Source organism: Rhinatrema bivittatum, chromosome 15, assembly GCF_901001135.1.
Source record: "Rhinatrema bivittatum chromosome 15, aRhiBiv1.1, whole genome shotgun sequence".
NCBI lineage: Eukaryota > Metazoa > Chordata > Amphibia > Gymnophiona > Rhinatrematidae > Rhinatrema > Rhinatrema bivittatum.
Window position 1 is genome coordinate 11,244,356 of NC_042629.1, and position 20,724 is coordinate 11,265,079.

At 42.8% G+C, this 20,724-nt stretch overlaps 1 protein-coding gene across 1 annotated transcript in view; it reads right to left on the reverse strand.

Moving 5' to 3' along the window:
- EPHA6 (EPH receptor A6) overlaps positions 1 to 20,724 on the reverse strand; it is a 546,377-nt gene that overhangs the window by 162,064 nt on the left and 363,589 nt on the right. Inside the window, exons 9-10 of the mRNA XM_029577739.1 lie at positions 12,895 to 13,057; positions 6,923 to 7,031 (exon numbers count right to left, since the gene is read on the reverse strand). Of these exons, the coding sequence (XP_029433599.1) occupies positions 6,923 to 7,031; positions 12,895 to 13,057 (272 nt within the window). The remainder of the gene's footprint in view (positions 1 to 6,922; positions 7,032 to 12,894; positions 13,058 to 20,724) is intronic.

The window sequence follows — 20,724 nt, forward strand, 5'->3', positions numbered from 1 at the left end:
TTTCATGCAAAAAATGAGTCTATCGTCTAACCAAGAATATAAATAGAAGGCTAACCAAGAATATAACACAACTATTGCTCTCTCTCTAACCAAGAGAGCAATAGTTGTGTACATTTTAATTGTTAGGGAGAAATTTTCTCTTTTTGGATGCTCTGGAATAGTTATGATCAGGGTTGTCACGCTGCAAACACCAGCAGTAGTCTGCTATCATGTTTGTGTTTAGAGATGTGAATCGTGTCCTCGATCGTCTTAACGATCGATTTCGGCTGGGAGGGGGAGGGAATCATATTGTTGCCGTTTGGGGGGGTAAAATATCGTGAAAAATCGTGAAAAATCGAAAAAACGTAAAATCGCAAAACCGGCACATTAAAACCCCCTAAAACCCACCCCCGACCCTTTAAATTAAATCCCCCACCCTCCCGAACCCCCCCAAATGACTTAAATAACCTGCGGGTCCAGTGGCGGTCCGGAACGGCAGCGGTCCGGAACGGGCTCCTGCTACTGAATCTTGTTGTCTTCAGCCGGCGCCATTTTCCAAAATGGCGCCGAAAAATGGCGGCGGCCATAGACGAACACGATTGGACGGCAGGAGGTCCTTCCGGACCCCCGCTGGACTTTTGGAAAGTCTTGTGGGGGTCAGGAGGCCCCCCCCAAGCTGGCCAAAAGTTCCTGGAGGTCCAGCGGGGGTCCAGGGAGCGATTTCCCGCCGCGAATCGTTTCGTACGGAAAATGGCGCCGGCAGGAGATCGACTGCAGGAGGTCGTTCAGCGAGGGTTCCGGCGCCTCGCTGAACGACCTCCTGCAGTCGATCTCCTGCCGGCGCCATTTTCCATACGAAAATGATTCGCGGCGGGAAATCGCTCCCTGACCCCCGCTGGACCTCCAGGAACTTTTGGCCAGCTTGGGGGGGCCTCCTGACCCCACAAGACTTGCCAAAAGTCCAGCGGGGGTCCGGAAGGACCTCCTGCCGTCCAATCGTGTTCGTCTATTGGCCGCCGCCATTTTTCGGCGCCATTTTGGAAAATGGCGCCGGCTGAAGACAACAAGATTCAGTAGCAGGAGCCCGTTCCGGACCGCTGCCGTTCCGGACCGCCACTGGACCGCAGGTTATTTAAGTCATTTGGGGGGGGGGGTTCGGGAGGGTGGGGGATTTAATTTAAAGGGTCGGGGGGTGGGTTTTAGGGGGGTTTTAGTGTGCCGGCTCACGATTCTAACGATTTATAACGATAAATCGTTAGAATCTCTATTGTATTGTGTTCCATAACGGTTTAAGACGATATTAAAATTATCGGACGATAATTTTAATCGTCCTAAAACGATTCACATCCCTATTTGTGTTCCGTCTGCCTTGATATCTATGTTCCATGGTCTTGATGTCTTGGTGGAGGCGTTCTCCTTGTTCTTCACTCATAGCTCCAAGATTTGCTGCGACTTCTAAGCCTCTTGAATGACTGAATGCTGCTGTCGGTTTTCACACTGCTTATAAAGCCATAAAATGCCGACATCAGCAGTTTTAAACTGTTTAATAAGCAGTCTTCCTATTGGTTATAACGATTGCATATTCAGCATATCTTTCTGCGCACTAATTATCTTTTTGCGTATTCAGCACATCTAAATAATAATGTTACGTTATTGCTATGTTTATAAGTAGACAGCGTTTTGCAGAAAAAATCGGACGTGACTGGAGGAAACGGATGTGATTTTTGGATTCAGCACACTAAAATACATAAGGATCACAGGTTATCTTGTAGTCAGCAAAATTGATGTAGACCAGTGTTATATGCTTACCTTCTTAACTACTGGTTGAAAATTGCCCTCCTCAGTATAAATTCCCTTTATGTACCGACTTTATAGAAAAAATATCAGTGAGCATGATGGAGATAAACAATTCCCCTGCTCTTTCCTGCAGACAGAAAGCAACAGGCATGCTGCCTCCTTCACTGGCTTTTCAATGGCCGAGCCTGGTCCTTCCTTTAAGCAGTGCCTGAAGTCTCCAGATCAAGTTTGTCCAGGAATCTGATGAATTTAGAAAAAGTTCCAGAGCTTTAGGAACCTTTATGAAGCAAAGTTTTCAAATTTGTTTTGTAAATGTGAAGCAGATTGCACTGAATTAGGGATTTGCTTTGGATTTCTCAAAAATCTGAAGCTAATTTTTCAAAATTCTCATCTCTGCTGCTTTTCCCAGAGAAGAAAAATCTAAAACTTTGCATAACTAGGGGCTGGGCAGCTGCCCTGGTGGAGAGCTGGGAGGGGGCCGCAGACTACTTAGACTAGGCCAAAATCAGACTGGCTGGAGGCTGACCTGGGATTGGCCACAGATGTCTACCGAGCACTAGTGAAATGACAATGTCTCACGAACAGATGCCCTGTTAATTATTTCAAGCACTCATTTGCCTAATTGGAAGGCTGAGAGAGAATTCATCGCTCTCTGGTTCTGTCAGCGTAGGAGAGCTGAAAACTTTTAACAAAAGTGCAGTGTGATGTTTTGTGATTTTCTAAGCTCTGGCTTGTTGCCTTGGAGGAAACACTGAGAAAGGTACATGGCACAGAGTTAGCCTTCTATTTATATTCTACACTGAGAAAGAATCCTTCAGTCTGGGGCTTCCAGGGAGCTTTGAATTATTCGATGCATTGTCATCCAGCTCCCAGTTCTTTCATTAAAGTGCTTAAAGATTCTGTCCCTTTGCCTCTGGCACAGCAGCACAGAGAAAGCCTCATATGCTTGCTTCATTAGTGACTTCTTGCCTTTCGTCAGTGCTGTGTTGGATTTCTAGGGTCCATGTTCTATTCCCCCCAAAATAAGAACATAAGAACATAAGAAAATGCCATGCTGGGTCAGACCAACGTTCCATCAAGCCCAGCATCCTGTTTCCAACAGAGGCCAAACCAGGCCACAAGAAACTGGCAATTACCCAAACACCAAGAAGATCCCATGCCACTGATGCAATTAATAGCAGTGGCTATTCCCTAAGTAAATTTGATTAATAGCCGTTAATGGACTTTCTCCTCCAAGAACTTATCAAAACCTTTTTTGAACCCAGCTACACTAACTGCACTAACCACATCCTCTGGCAACAAATTCCAGAGCTTTATTGTGCATTGAATGAAAAATAATTTTCTCCGATTAGTCTTAAATGTGCTACTTGCTAACTTTATGGAATGCCCCCTAGTCCTTCTATTATCCGAAAGTGTAAATAACCGATTCACATCTACTCGTTCAAGACCTCTCATGATCTTAAAGACCTCTATCATATCCCCCCTCAGCTGTCTCTTCTCCAAGCTGAACTTTCCTAAACTATTCAGCCTTTCCTCTTAGGGGAGCTGTTCCATCCCCTTTATCATTTTGGTTGCCCTTCTCTGTACCTTCTCCATCGTAACTATATCTTTTTTGAGATGCGGCGACCAGAATTGTACACAGTATTCCAGGTGCGGTCTCACCATGGAGTGATATAGAGGCATTATGACATTTTCCGTTTTATTAACATTCCCTTCCTAATAATTCCTAACATTTTGTTTGCTTTTTTGACTGCTGCAGCACACTGAGCCGACGATTTTAAAGTATTATCCACTAGATGCCTAGATCTTTTTTCTGGGTGGTAGCTCCTAATATGGAACCTAACATCGTGTAACTACAGCAAGGGTTATTTTTCCCTATATGCAACACCTTGCACTTGTCCACATTAAATTTCATCTGCCATTTGGATGCCCAATCTTCCAGTCTTGCAAGGTCCTCCTGTAATGTATCACAATCCGCTTATGATTTAACTACTCTGAATAATTTTGTATCATCCGCAAATTTGATAACCTCACTCATCGCATTCCTTTCCAGATCATTTTATATATATATTGAAAAGCACCGGTCCAAGTACAGATCCCTGAGGCACTCCACTGTTTACCCTTTTCCACTGAGAAAATTGACCATTTAATCTACTCCCTGTTTCCTGTCTTTTAACCAGTTTGTAATCCACGAAAGGACATCGCCTCCTATCCCATGACTTTTAGTTTTTGTAGAAGCCTCTCATGAGGGACTTTGTCAAATGCCTTCTGAAAATCCAAATAAACTACATCTTCCAATTCACTTTTATCCACATGTTTATTAACCCCTTCAAAAAAATGAAGCAGATTTGTTAGGCAAGACTTCCCTTGGGTAAATCCATGTTGACTGTGTCCCATTAAATCATGTCTTTCTATATGCTCTATGATTTTGATCTTGAAAATAGTTTCCACTATTTTTCCCTGCACTGAAGTCAGGCTCACTGGTCTATAGTTATCCGGATCGCCCCTGGAGCCTTTTTTAAATATTGGGGTTACATTGGCCACCCTCCAGTCTTCAGGTACAATGGATGATTTTAATGATAGGTTACAAATTTTAACTAATAGATCAGAAATTTCATTTTTTAGTTCCTTCAGTACCCTAGGATGCATACCATCCGGTCCAGGTGATTTGCTACTCTTTAGTTTTTCAATCTGGCCTACTACATCTTCCAGGTTGCACAGTGGTTTCGTTCAATTCATCTGACTTATCACCCCTGAAAACCATCTCCAGAACTGGTATCTCCCCAACATCCTCATTAGTAAACACGGAAGCAAAGAATTCATTTAGTCGTCCTGCAAATAGCCTTATCTTTCCTAAGAGCCCCTTTAACCCCTCGGTCATCTAACAGTCCAACCGACTCCCTCACAGGTTTCTTGCTTCAGATATATTTTTAAAAGATTTTATTATGAGTTTTTGCCTCTATTGCCAACTTCAATTCAAATTCTCTCTTCGCCTTTCTTATCAATGTTTTACACTTAACTTGACAATGCTTATGTTTTATCCTATTTTCTTCAGATGGATCCTTCTTCCAATTTTTAAAGGATGTTTTTTTGGCTAAAATAGCCTCTTTCACCTCACCTTTTAACCATAACGGTAATCGTTTTGCCTTCCTTCCACCTTTCTTAATGCGTGGAATACATATGGACTGCGCCTGTAGGATTGTATTTTAAACAATATCCATGCCTGTTGAACACTTTTAACCTTTGCAGCTGCACCTTTCAGTTTTTTTTCTATTTTTCCTCATTTTATCAAAGTTTCCCTTTGAAAGTTTAGTGTTTGAGCTGTAGATTTACTTATTGACCCCCTTCCAGTTACTATTTAAATTTGATCATGTTATGATCACTGTTGCCAAGTGGCCCCACCACCATTATCTCTCTCACCAAGTCCTGTGTTCCACTAAGAATTAAATCTAAAATAGTTCCCTCTCTTGTTGGTTCCTGAACCAATTGCTCCATGAAGCAGTCATTTATTACATCCAGGAACTTTATGTCTCTAGCAAGTCCTGATGTTACATTTTCCCAGTCAATATTGGGGTAATTGAAATCTCCCATTATTATTGCACTGCCAAATTGGTTAGCTTCCCTGATTTCTCTTAGCATTTCATCATCTGTCTGACCATTTTGTCCAGGTGGACGGTAGAATACTCCTATCACTATACTCTTACCCAACACACATGGGATTTCTACCCAAATAGATTCTACTGAGGCATTTAGTCTCTTGTATGATCTTTATCCTGTTGGACTCTATACCCTCCCCGGACATAAAGTGCCATACCCCCACTAAGTTGATCCTCCCTATCATTGCGATATAATTTGTACCCTGATATAGCACTGTCCCATTGGTTATCCTCCTTCCACCAAGTCTCTGTGATGCCAATTATGTCAATCTCATAATTTGCTGCTATACACTCTCACTCTCCCATCTTATTTCTTAGACTTCTGGCACTGATAAGAAAAATGTATACTTTTGTAAACCGTCATGATGGCTCAACCGAATAATGGTATATAAAACTCAACAAATAAATAAATAAATAAATAAATTGGCATACAGACATCTCTTCCCTCTTCATGCCTATTTGCTCCCCTATTCTCTCGTGTGTCAAGAGTTGCCTTTTGTTGGTCACTGACTATAAAATAGTTGCAGATTACTAATTTTTAAATTTTCTACCATACTAATGGATGCGCCGACCAGTGACATGCATCAATAGAAAAGTTTGGTTGTGTTCTTTTTACTTGTCTTAATAAAACTTAAGCAGGCCGATGCAATATTGGTGTTTGTTAAACAGGTGCTCATGATTGAACACTCCCTTAACATGCGCTGATCCACAATGCAAATGGGCTGTTGTGGTAAAAAGGAGGTGCTAGGGGAAATTGTGCACCTCCAGCGCCTCTTCGGCAGCGGGCACCCAGGAGAGGTGGCTGGCAGCGGGTTAGGAAAACAGACGCTCATTAATTGAGCATCCCTTTTCCTAAACTAACTGCCGGCACCCGGTTTTATTTTTGGTGGGGGAACGTCAAATTTTCTAGTTCCTCTGACTTAATATCACCACGATATTAAGTGGAGGAAGCAGTAGTTTCTGCTTTTCTGTACACTTTTTGGGGCAGGCGTTAATTTTGGCGAGTAAAAATGTGCACATTGGGTGAAATTTTTTTTTTTTTGCATCGAGGGGAATAGATAATAGCCTCATCAACATGCATTTATATGTGATGAGCACTAGTATCTACGCAGGTGACTGGACGTGCATTTTGGACATGCTAACCCCCGTTTTGTATTGGGGGTTATGGATTCGCGTCCAATTGCATGTTGAGCCGTGTGCTGCATCGGCCTGAAGGTACAGAGAGAAAGGAAAAAAAGTCAGAAAAGAAATTGGGGAAGAGCAGGAATCAGTATGTAAGTGGCATGGGAAGAGATGGAGAGGAAGATGAAATATCTCAGCTTGCTCATCACTAGTGAGGGTGACTTTGCGGTTTTAATTATAAGGTTTATGCTAGTGATATCTGTGAAGGTGAGTGATCTGGTAAGGAGGATTAACGAGCATGGACTGAGAGGCACGCTCGAGTCACCCCGCAGTAAATGAATGGGAGCAGGGCAGAGTGTATTCATTACCTGCCGGTGATTAGGAAGAACAGCGTGAGGATGACCAGAAGAGTGAATCCACCCACGGCAGCAGTGGCAATGACCAGAATCTGCCCCTGTTCAGCTGCCAGGTCAGAAGCTGAAAAGAAATCAGCAGACACATAGTTCCAGTTATAGTCCAGTTTCTTCACAATTAGGCTTTAAACAACCATCATCAGCTCTCAACAATATATATTGGGGATTTTAGGTGAGTGGGAGACTGCTCCCTACGTCCATGCCGGGCACAGATGATACAGTAATCTGTAAGGGTTTGTGAACAAAAATGCTGATGAATCTGGGCTGAATAGGATTTTTCTCATTGTGCGTCTGTGGCAAAGCCCAGACCATGTCACTTTTGGGGCACGCCATCCCTTCGTGTGAGGAAAGCATCTGCTTACTGATATGGCTACAATATGGATGTCTATGATCAGAAACTGAAGAGGGAGCTAGGCTAGTTTAGTCTCTGTCTGTCCGGAAAGCACTGAGCATTCTGGTTTCCTGGTCCTTCACCACCATAAACACAAGCAGTGGCAAGAACCCCAAATGTTCATATCCAGGAATGGGACATACCCTGCCTCTTTTCTACAATCTTAATTTAGCACTTTTAGCACTTGTAAGCCCCCCCTGTGTTTTATTTCCTCTTAGACAAAAATCCATTCTCTGTTTTAAAGGGGGCTTGCTGCTCTGCTTCTAGCATGATCAGGAATTGATAGGACTCATAGCATCAGTGCTAAACCAGTTCCTAAATGAGGGTTTCCATATTTGTGACCATTGCAACCATCATATTTTGGAACAGGAATATTAAACACAAATTCCTGGGAGTGATAATATTTGCTCTAATCTTTTACGCTGACATGTCTCCATAAGCTTCTGTACCATGTGACATCCCGGCATAATAAAAAAAGATATTTCTGTGGGAGGCGTTAACGTCTTGGTGGAAACCAACAGAAGTGCTTGAAAAATGCATGACACAAGCAAAAGAGAACAAAACCTGCAAATACCATTAGGTATGGCCATCGTGTGACGCTGAATACAAGACACAAGCAAAAGAGAACAAAACCTGCAAATACCATTAGGTATGGCCATCGTGTGACGCTGAGTACAAGACACAAGCAAAAGAAAGAAAACCTGCAAATACCATTAGGTATGGCCATCGTGTGACGCTGAGTACAAGACACAAGCAAAAGAACAAAACCTGCAAATACCATCGTGTCTCGCTGAGTACAAGACACAAACAAAAGAGAAGAAAACCTGCAAATACCATTAGGTATGGCCATCGTGTTACGCTGAGTACAAGACACAAGCAAAAGAGAACAAAACCTGCAAATACCATTAGGTATGGCCATCGTGTGCCGCTGAGTACAAGACACAAACAAGAGAACAAAACCTGCAAATACCATTAGGTATAGCCATCGTGTGCCGCTGAGTACAAGACACAAACAAAAGAGAAGAAAACCTGCAAATACCATTAGGTATGGCCATCGTGTCACGCTGAGTACAAGACACAAACAAAAGAGAAGAAAACCTGCAAATACCATTAGGTATGGCCATCGTGTCACGCTGAGTACAAGACACAAGCAAAAGAGAAGAAAACCTGCAAACACCATTAGGTATGGCCATCGTGTGACACTGAGTACAAGACACAAACAAAAGAGAACAAAACCTGCAAACACCATTAGGTATGGCCATCGTGTGACGCTGAGTACAAGACACAAACAAAAGAGAACAAAACCTGCAAATACCATTAGGTATAGCCATCGTGTGCCGCTGAGTACAAGACACAAACAAAAGAGAAGAAAACCTGCAAATACCATTAGGTATGGCCATCGTGTGCCGCTGAGTACAAGACACAAACAAAAGAGAAGAAAACCTGCAAATACCATTAGGTATGGCCATCGTGTGATGCTGAATACAAGACACAAACAAAAGAGAACAAAACCTGCAAATACCATTAGGTATGGCCATCGTGTGCGCTGAGTACAAGACACAAACAAAAGAGAACAAAACCTGCAAATACCATTAGGTATGGCCATCGTGTGACGCTTACAATGTTGGCCGTGTAATGAAACTCTTTCAGGGTGCTGCATCCCATTAGCTGTAAATCTTTCCTAGGCTTTCCTCTTCCATGCGATATCTCAGATGACCAAAGTTCATCTCTAGCGTTTTGTAATATTCCTATTCTGATGCCTCAACCAATAATTATTCTCTCTGCATTGCAAATCTTATTCCTTAAAGCTTTTGTTTAATTGATAGCCCAGTAAACAGCACTTTGGTAAATTGCTTCAGAGATGAAGGTAATGTTGTCAGGGACTGGCAAGGAAGCACCTGACTGACTACCCCGTACCTACGGAGATATGTCAATGTAAAAGTTTAGAAGAAATCTCATCACTCCCAGGGATCTGTGTTTAATATTTCTGGTTGCCAAAATATGAAGGCTGCAGTGATCAGAAGTATGGAAACCCTCATTTATTACCTGCATTAGCACTGATGCTGTCATATCGATTCCTGATCATGCTAGAAGCAGAGCAGCAAGCCCCCTTTAAAACAGAGAATGGAAAATAAAGTGACAGGATGGCTTACAAGTGCTAAAAGTGTTATTTCTGTTCTTTGCATGTGATATAACTCAGTTTTGAAAAAGTTACATTAGTACCAGTCCCACTTCTTTCCTCTTAGCCACAGGCCTTCAGGATTTGAATTTGCTAAAGTCTCAGCTGGCAGACCCCAGCAGAGAAGAAGATGGGCAAGTGTCAGACAGATAGGAGAAGAGGCAGGTAACAGGGATCAGGATACAGTGAATTACAAGCCACACACAATGCTGCTCCTGAACAGGAATTAGCTGTCAAGACATTTACAAAGACTCAGGGGCCGATGCAATATTATTCGCGGAAAGCGGGTGCTGACTTTTCAGCATCTGCTTTCTTAACGCATGCATGGTGCCCGCAAGGGGGCGCCATGCAATACGCAAATTAGGGAGTCGTGCTAGCAAGGAGGCGCTAGCACGACCTTAGCGCCTCCTTGCTAACGCGACCGTGTGGTTACCGGCGGGCTGCCGTTTATGAACACCGACGCCGATAAACTCGGCATCGCAGTCAGCCGGTTATGAAAACCGATGCCGAGTTTATCAGCATCGGTTTTCATTACTGCAGCAGGCCGGTTATGAAAACCGACGCTGAGCATATCGGCATCGGTCTTCAAAGCAGCCAGCAGAAATTGTTTACTTTTAAAAAAGTACAGAAAAGCAGTTTTTTCTGCTTTTCTGTACTTTTATTCAGTGCGCTCAGCTATTAACACCTGGAGCAGGAGTTAATAGCTGAGTGATAAATGTGCGTCTGAGACGCACATTTATTTTTTTGCATTTGGAGTGAATGAGTTAGTGCTCATCACATGCATTTCCATGTGATGAGCACTAACTCATTCACTCTGCTTCGGACGTGCATTAAATAGGTGCTAATCCCCCTATTGCATTAGGAGGTGGATTAGCGCCTATTTAACCCACGTCCCAGAGCGGGTTAGTGTGCTCGGCTGAGGGCACTGTATTGCATCAGCCCCTCAGAATGGTATTAAAGAGGACCCCATGAAGGAAGAATGGAAATAAAAAAAAAATAAATTGCTAATGGTATACTTAGGTAACTGTTTAATTAGGGACTCGTTAATTCTTCAACAGTAGTTGTACTCTGCTGCACATCTTTGCTCCTAGAAAGCTCAGCAGATGTAGAAGGCATCAAAACGCTCTTCAGAGAGTTTGTAAAAGCAATAACTGAAAATGCAGAACCCAGGATTCTGGGGGCAAACTGCCTTCTCTTCTGTGTCAACTAAAGCCAAGAGCATAGTGAGTTCAATGTCTGGAGCTTACACAATCCACATACTACTTGTAGAAATTGGGTTCAACAAGGAAGCGGGAGGTGGGCTTTTTCACTGGACTGACACGATCCATCTGTGACCAGCTGCCTTTATAGCATCACTCGCAGTATTGAGTTAGTCCAATAAAAAGGACTCATGTGCAGCTTCATCTGCACAGTCAAGTGGATTGACTCAGCAACTACAATACTTTGCACCTAAAACTTCAATGTCTGAAGAGGACGTGTTGTAAAGTAAACATTTATTTATTTGTATCTCCAGTTACAAGAATGTACTTTCAGAAACCATGGACTGGCTTTACGCTTGAGGAATAACCCTTTGAATGGTGCCAAGTGACCACACTATGTACTAACAGGTCAAACTATGGGGATGTGCCACGTTGCTTTATCTGTAATTTTACAATGTACTTTAATCCAACAGAGCTCAGGTAAACTGATTTTTAAAAATGCATCAAAATCTGATTTCATTTCAGCATTCTGAAATGTTGTGTAACCAATGAAAACAGCTTAATAGACTAAACATCACCATCCTTATAGCTCTGGACATATCAGGGGGCCTTGGGCCTTCAATCCAAGCATCAGAGAGCCTCTCTTTATTCTGGAAAATAAAACATTGCTCCTCCTGTTGTGTTTCTAAGCCTCCTGAGCTTTCCTGGGTCTTCTATTCATAGTCTGACCTCAAGGTAGGATACTTACAGCACTATTATTCATCAAGCCCCTGCATGGCTCCAGAGATGGGGTGCCTTATGCATACATCATAATTGGTATGCTTTATTTCCAAGACCTGCTACCTCAAGAACTGTCTGTTAAAATGAGAACAACAACTGTCCAAGCTGCATTTTACTTTATTTTCATTCTAGACAGCTTATCTCCCTCTTATTTCTCTTCTCAGTGCCTCTCAGTGGATCCACATGTAGACAGTGATGTATGTTGGACTGCAGCTACCACTTAGAATATGATTAGTTTATCCAGCACCAGCAGGAGAACCTGCACGTGGGCTTCTTTCAAAATCTCTGTCCCGAAACTTACAGACCTAACTATCCTAGTACAGAGAAAGTTTTCTGAAAATACACAGAAAATAGAATTTGCTGAAAGAAAACTGACAAAGCAGTTTGAGCAGAAGGGAGCCCCTGATTTGAGCATTTTAAGACACATGCTGCCTGAACTAAACTATAAAGAATCAGATGAAGCAGAATTGATCAGTCTACCTGATTTAGCTTCGGGTATAATGGAATGGAATGGAATGACACCAGATTGTAAGTGGTGCAGGGCTGCAGGAATTCGGCAGTTCTGATTTCTGAAATGAGATCTAAATTTATTTACCCAATAACCAAAACACTTGGATGAACTCTGCAAAAATAGGTGGATTTAAACTTGGATAATTACAATGGAACGCTCTTGCCTTTTCTTAAAAACAAAGAAACCTCTATGTCAAGAGCAAGAAATTTCCCTGCTACAAATATTAGAAAAAGGCAGCTTGAACCTGCTGCATGGAGAAAAGGTTATCCCCCATCACTTACCATCCTTCTTATGTCGGTGGAATTATCTTACTTCCTTGTCTAGAATTAGACTGTGAAGCAGATGCAGTGTTAGAGCAATGTGTCCATTAAAATAAGGTAGGCTGCCAACCTTTTATTTTTCACAAATGAAATCCTATTTAAGCTTTATCACAACATCTTTGCTGTGTTTAAAGTGCAAGTAATGTTTGCAGAGCACGTGTAAAGATGACAGGAATATTCAATCCAAAGCTCATTTGCACCTAGGGTTGCAAATTTTCAGGCATTCTGTACAGTGTCCAGTCAGAAGTAACGGCCGGACACGAAATGTCCGGTTTTGCAGGTGGCTCCTCCTTTTTCCCACAGCCTCCTAGTTAGAGGAAGAGAAAGGCAGGTTGGAGCCTGTTGGAGGAGAGCGGTGCTATATCCCTGCCTCCTTTCCCGTGCTGTGATTGGACAGCATAGGGAGAGGAGGTGGTGCACAGCCCAGCCCTCAGCTCCCAGTGCAAATGAGGGGGAACCATTCCCCCACCCCACCCCCGGGTCCTCAAGGTGTCCAGTCCTGGTCTATGGAAAAGTTGGCAACCCTATTTGCACCTCAGTGACTTACTTTCATCTCCAGTCTCAAACTCAAATTTAGGGCTGTATCCTCTGTATCCCGCGGCAGTCCTGATGCGGATATGGAAAATGTACTTGGTGGCCGGCTTGAGACCCGTGATGATAACACTAGGAGCCTTAGACTTCGTAGATGAATAGCTGAGCTCTCCATGTTCCTAATGGACAGAACAGAGGAAATTATTACTGTGCTGGTTTGTGCAAAAAAGAGACAGCTTAGCAAAATACTTGTAACCATATGTTTGATACGTGAAGGCCTTGTTGCTTCTGGGCCCAAACCACCAAATTATTCTACTGTTACTATTGCTAGTTAGTAAGTCAAAATCTCAGTAAGAAGTATGTTTATGAAATATAATTCATTCTTCCATGCAGCCCTGTCATCCCTAGCATCTGAAGCTTTGATGTGGCACAACCTCGCTTAAGGGAGCTTCTTTGTCCATGCCCTGATTACTCTGAAATCTTGACCTCTGTCTGGCCCCAACTGTCTGGTCCTGCCTTTGTTTTGCAACATGACTCCAATACACCATAAGAGATGGTTAGCTATATATATCGGGCATGATAGACAAGACCATATAAGCATTCAAATGGAAAAATTCAGTTTTACAGGTTCTCTGCAATTCTCTGATCTTTGTATATTTTCTGTTTTCTCTTTTGCTCCTTAAATTTGTTTGGTATTTGAAAATGTCTTGCTGGAAATTTCTTTCAGTGAGGGACCTTGAGACTGTCAGCTCTAAGGAGGGAAATGCAATAGTTGCAGCAAAGACATTCCAGAGAAACTGGTCAAAATAAATCCATGCAAGTTTTAGAAAATACCAGAGTTTCAGAGTAATTCTAAAAGAGCTTCAAGCCTGGTGATGTGGAATAAACAAAATTAATGTAAATGTTTTTTAACAAAATATGTGGATCCATTACATACATTATACCCAGAGCCCCAAGGCTCCGGCAATCTTGCAGCTGTGGAAGAAGCCACATAATTAGTGTTACACGTGCCGTCCACAGCAGACCCGCGGCACGGCCCCCTCACCTTCTTACAAGGACTCCGGCTTCTGGTTCCTCCTCGCTAGCGGTGGTTGGCCACCAGCGCCGACCTCGGGCCTCCCCCGGTGCCTCTGGCTCCGCCATAATCCCCAGCGTTTCAGGTCAGGATACCTTTGCTCATTGGGCCTCTCCGCGTGGTCTGCGGAGAGACGCCACTACCCACGCCGCGCCCCTCTCTAGGCATGTGCGCATGCATCGCTGATCCTTATGAAGGGCCTACAGCGGGAACCTGGCCGCGGCCCCGGATGATGACGTCAAACTCTTCATTGTATTTAAGCTCAGGCCTCGCTCCATAGCATTGCCTTTGCAACAGGTCTCCTCGCTAACTTGAGTACTCGTTGCTGCTAGAGATTTTTTTGATGGGTGTGGGACAGAGACTGAATGATGCTCGAGCAAAGGGAGGCCGAAGCCTAATAAGTCCACGTCCAGAGAGTAGGCTAGGAGAGGCGTCAAATGACAGGCTTGGATCAGGACCAGTGGCAATGCGAAGGTCATGGCAAGAGATGCTGGGATCTGATCACGGAGAAGTCAATAGCGTTAGTCAATCGAGTCCATTGGCGCCTGAGTTCCAGTACCTTATCCTGTCCATATAGGACTACGCCATCCATCGCCTGCTGTCTTCGGGCTGAACCAACCTCTCTTGCTACTCAAACTCGACACACCTAAATCCTGCCAGCCCTGGCACTCAAAGGCTCAACCCGTGGGGAACGAGGGCTGGTATAGGTGAAGCTCCAGCGGCCTCTGCCTATCAGCCCACTCCACCTGCCGATGGTGGGGACCTATAGGTCCTCACCTACGGGTTGCGTCAACCCCACCTCGGCCCAAGGGTCCACCTCCCATGCAACAATTAGGTTGTTGCCGCATAATTGCCAGCCCATCCACACATTCAACAAACTTCTAAGATCCCCTGCTGAGTGACTGAATTAATTAAACAAAGAATGATAGTGCCTGCAGGGCTGTTTCAAGGCCATTCTGTCAGCATTCAAGACAAAGCTAGATGCCGATTGGTTCCCTCTAACAGCCAATCAGCATAGCCAGCAAGCTGTTCACTACACTAGGACACAAGCTCTTCAAATAGAGAAACAGATCTCTGCCCAGACCCAGGATTCATATCACTGCTGCCCTCTTCTGATGAAGATATATAATTGCCTTCTCCCACTGCTGTACTTGTTGCTACTGCTACCCTAAATCCAACTGAGACTATCCTTTGGATTTAGGGTAGCAGTAGCAACAAGTACAGCAGTGGGAGAAGGCAATTATATATCTTCATCAGAAGAGGGCAGCAGTGATACATAGAGCTGTGGATCTTTATATAAAATGATGCAAATTTGTCACAGAATTTTGAAAAACCTGCAAAATTTGTTAACCCTTGCTGCAGAGTCTTGAAAAATCTGCTGCAGGAAACCGGGGGCTCTGATTAAGCCTAAGTGCACATGTATGAATATAAACTGCTCCAAAAAAGACTGAAAACACTGAATATCAATTGGTGTACACCTAGTATAAGTGCTGAAATAACTTTTTCAAATATATTTAAATTTTTCAAATTTTATGTGGAACCGCATCAGCAAGCCTGGCGACGGCCGTGATAACACTTGCCGTCCGGACCTCTCGTCATGTGCGGTAGTTGATACTTTTATACTGTGCAATTTTGTTTGAACATTATCTGTTCTCCTTTAAACAATTCATTAGCCCAATTCATTAGCCCGACAGCGGCCGGTGTTTCGCGATCGGTATCGCTTCTTCAGGAGTCAATTGCGATATCTTGGAACAGATGCTGTGTAAAGAAAATAATGAAATCTTAACATATAAAGAATTGTACTTAGCTTAGGTGTCACGACTGGCCAACCTTTATCCCGGACGATTCCGTCTCTCCTATCTACAAATTTCGGCGGGGCAGAATAACGCTGAAAAACTCTTCCTTTTAAAAAGCCCGCGATTTTCAGCACGTTGTGACGTCAAAACGTCAATTGAAGGATCTCAAAACAGCTGTGAAAAAGAGCGGAAAACTAACGTGATGACGTTATTAAGAATGATTGTGGCAAGGTCAAAGATGTTACATTCAAGTAATTAGAAATGGGTCACTGTGGTTAGATTATAGAAAAACTTGATACTCTAATGCTGAATTCAGGCCGTGTGGCTCCACTGTATTTAAACGATGTATCCAGCGTTGTTCAGCGCGTAGTAACCGCGTGTTGAAGTCTCCTCCTCGCCAACTGGGGGACAATTGCTCCAATACTACAGATTTTAATTCATCAAAATTATGATGTTGTTGAAGACAATGGGATGTTAATGGGGCAGTCAATTTACCAGTGGTGATACAGGATCGATGTTCGATTAGCCTGGTTTTCAAGGCTCGTTGAGTCTTTCCCACGTACCAAAGATTGCACGGACATTGTATTAAATATATCAGACCTGAAGAACGACAAGTTGTAAACTGCCTGAGAGTCCAAGTGAAATCAACTTTAGAAAAGTACAGGGAAGATGTGTCTATCATCACATGGCATACAGTGCATGCTCCACATGGAGTGTGTGCGCCTATCTGAACCCTGGGCGGAGGGATCTTAGTGTCCGAATGAACTAATAAGTCCTTAAAACTAGAATTTCTCGTGAAGGCAAAGCGTGGGATGTCTTGAAATTCATCGTACAACTGTAATAGATGCCAATTTTGAGATATGATGCGTTTCATGACAGAAGTCATTGATGAGAATGGTAAAACGCAAGTGAGCACCTCTGTCTCTTCTATCGGTTTTGGTAAAAATAGCCAATCTCTGTGAGTGAATTTTGCTCGTGTGTATGCGCGCTTGATACAACGTGAAGGATATCCCCGTTTCAAAAAACGGTCCGTCAAAAGCGCCGCCTGAGAGCGGAACTCTTCCGGAGTAGTGCATAATCTCCTGAGCCTAAAAAATTGGCTCACAGGTAGATTCTCCTTTAGAAATCGCGGATGAGCGCTGGAAAAATGCAGGAAGGTATTAGAAGCTATTTCTTTCCTGTAAATGGATGTCTCAAAACCCGTAGATTTCTTCATGATTTTAATGTCTAAAAAATTAATAACTTGTGAGTCGGTCTCTGATGTAAATCTAAGGTGGGAATTACATGTATTGAGCCAACTGATGAATGCCAAAAATTCTGAAGTAGAGCCAGTCCATAGTAGCAGTACATCATCTATGTACCTCTTCCATGTTTTGATATGTTGACCAAAGGGGTTGTTGTTGTATATCCATTTCTCTTCGAAGACAGCCATATAAAGATTTGCCAAATCTGGAGCCATGGTGGCCCCCATGGCAGTCCCACAGATCTGTTGGTAATATGTGCCCTCAAAAGCGAAAAAATTTTTTGTTAGGGCTATGTCTAATAATGTAGACAAAAAACCAGAAGGAATCCTGTGAGGACGCGGTCTCTTATCAAAAAATTCTTCAGCAATAAGCAACATTTCATCTTGCGGAATGGATGTATAAAGTGCTTCGACGTCAAGGGTTGCTAATAGCAGTTGTGTGGTGTCTTCTTGAAAAGTTTCCAAAAACTGTATGATTTGTTGTGATTCTGGTAGTGACAATTCATCGGGAGATGATTTGCTTTCAAACGTTGAATTGACAACAACTAGAGATTCTTCAGGAGATGACCGTTTTTTAGGGCAAGGCAGAGGATCTCGACGCCCTCCACGAACGCGAGGCGCACGTTGGAAAGGAGGATCCAGTCACACCAGACAAACCCGATCCCAGTCACAACAGAGTCATTGATTTTGAATCTCTCATCCACACATTTGACAACATTACAAATCAACACATTAGAAAAAGGGTTGACATTTACACCAACGCCTAAAGCGGACCTTCTACAACTAGAGGTGGCATTGTTTAAATTTACCCGTAAGCTTTACATTAAACACTTTTTTGTAGACGTACCACCATCTTATGATATATCCATTCTCAGGAATAAGTCGAAATGGATTCCTCCGGGACCAGCAGATCCCATCATTTTTACTTTTTTTCAAACAGTTTTACATGAATTAAGATCAGTATTCACCACTGAACGGTCTTTTTCCAATTTGATGAAAACAGAGCTGTTGGCTCTGCGGGATTTACAATCGAACCACGATCTGGTGATCAAACCCGCTGACAAAGGCGGGAAGACGGTCATTATGGACCGCGACAAATACATAGCAGAAGCTCAACGTCAACTCACAAATAGCCAGTTCTACAAAATTCTGACGTCAGATCCAACCAATCAACTTCAAGACATTATAATACAGGTCGTTCAACAAGGGACTGCTCAAGGGTTTCTCACACCCCATGAAACCACATTTTTAGTGAACAAACATCCAGTAGTTCCGGTTTTTTACCACCTACCGAAAATTCACAAAAATAAGATTAACCCACCAGGGAGACCCATAGTCTCTAGCAGAGGCTCACTATTAGAACCTTTATCTAGGTTCATAGACTTTTTTCTAGCACCTTTTGTTAACATCCAGCCATCTTACATTAAAGATTCACAACAAATCATACAGTTTTTGGAAACTTTTCAAGAAGACACCACACAACTGCTATTAGCAACCCTTGACGTCGAAGCACTTTATACATCCATTCCGCAAGATGAAATGTTGCTTATTGCTGAAGAATTTTTTGATAAGAGACCGCGTCCTCACAGGATTCCTTCTGGTTTTTTGTCTACATTATTAGACATAGCCCTAACAAAAAATTTTTTCGCTTTTGAGGGCACATATTACCAACAGATCTGTGGGACTGCCATGGGGGCCACCATGGCTCCAGATTTGGCAAATCTTTATATGGCTGTCTTCGAAGAGAAATGGATATACAACAACAACCCCTTTGGTCAACATATCAAAACATGGAAGAGGTACATAGATGATGTACTGCTACTATGGACTGGCTCTACTTCAGAATTTTTGGCATTCATCAGTTGGCTCAATACATGTAATTCCCACCTTAGATTTACATCAGAGACCGACTCACAAGTTATTAATTTTTTAGACATTAAAATCATGAAGAAATCTACGGGTTTTGAGACATCCATTTACAGGAAAGAAATAGCTTCTAATACCTTCCTGCATTTTTCCAGCGCTCATCCGCGATTTCTAAAGGAGAATCTACCTGTGAGCCAATTTTTTAGGCTCAGGAGATTATGCACTACTCCGGAAGAGTTCCGCTCTCAGGCGGCGCTTTTGACGGACCGTTTTTTGAAACGGGGATATCCTTCACGTTGTATCAAGCGCGCATACACACGAGCAAAATTCACTCACAGAGATTGGCTATTTTTACCAAAACCGATAGAAGAGACAGAGGTGCTCACTTGCGTTTTACCATTCTCATCAATGACTTCTGTCATGAAACGCATCATATCTCAAAATTGGCATCTATTACAGTTGTACGATGAATTTCAAGACATCCCACGCTTTGCCTTCACGAGAAATTCTAGTTTTAAGGACTTATTAGTTCATTCGGACACTAAGATCCCTCCGCCCAGGGTTCAGATAGGCGCACACACTCCATGTGGAGCATGCACTGTATGCCATGTGATGATAGACACATCTTCCCTGTACTTTTCTAAAGTTGATTTCACTTGGACTCTCAGGCAGTTTACAACTTGTCGTTCTTCAGGTCTGATATATTTAATACAATGTCCGTGCAATCTTTGGTACGTGGGAAAGACTCAACGAGCCTTGAAAACCAGGCTAATCGAACATCGATCCTGTATCACCACTGGTAAATTGACTGCCCCATTAACATCCCATTGTCTTCAACAACATCATAATTTTGATGAATTAAAATCTGTAGTATTGGAGCAATTGTCCCCCAGTTGGCGAGGAGGAGACTTCAACACGCGGTTACTACGCGCTGAACAACGCTGGATACATCGTTTAAATACAGTGGAGCCACACGGCCTGAATTCAGCATTAGAGTATCAAGTTTTTCTATAATCTAACCACAGTGACCCATTTCTAATTACTTGAATGTAACATCTTTGACCTTGCCACAATCATTCTTAATAACGTCATCACGTTAGTTTTCCGCTCTTTTTCACAGCTGTTTTGAGATCCTTCAATTGACGTTTTGACGTCACAACGTGCTGAAAATCGCGGGCTTTTTAAAAGGAAGAGTTTTTCAGCGTTATTCTGCCCCGCCGAAATTTGTAGATAGGAGAGACGGAATCGTCCGGGATAAAGGTTGGCCAGTCGTGACACCTAAGCTAAGTACTCTTTAAGATACAATTCTTTATATGTTAAGATTTCATTATTTTCTTTACACAGCATCTGTTCCAAGATATCGCAATTGACTCCTGAAGAAGCGATACCGATCGCGAAACACCGGCCGCTGTCGGGCTAATGAATTGGGCTAATGAATTGTTTAAAGGAGAACAGATAATGTTCAAACAAAATTGCACAGTATAAAAGTATCAACTACCGCACATGACGAGAGGTCCGGACGGCAAGTGTTATCACGGCCGTCGCCAGGCTTGCTGATGCGGTTCCACATAAAATTTGAAAAATTTAAATATATTTGAAAAAGTTATTTCAGCACTTATACTAGGTGTACACCAATTGATATTCAGTGTTTTCAGTCTTTTTTGGTGAATTGTTTACGGTGACAAGACTGTCTTGGGTTCTTTTGTTTGCTAATATTGATATAGTACTTTGAACCGATGGCGGGACCAGATACTCTGAAAACCCTCAGTTTTTCTACAGCCGAGATAGAATCTATGTTGTTGAGACCATCGATTTTCTCCTCTCTGGCTCCTTCACCAGACACAGACCTTTGGTCGGATTATAACA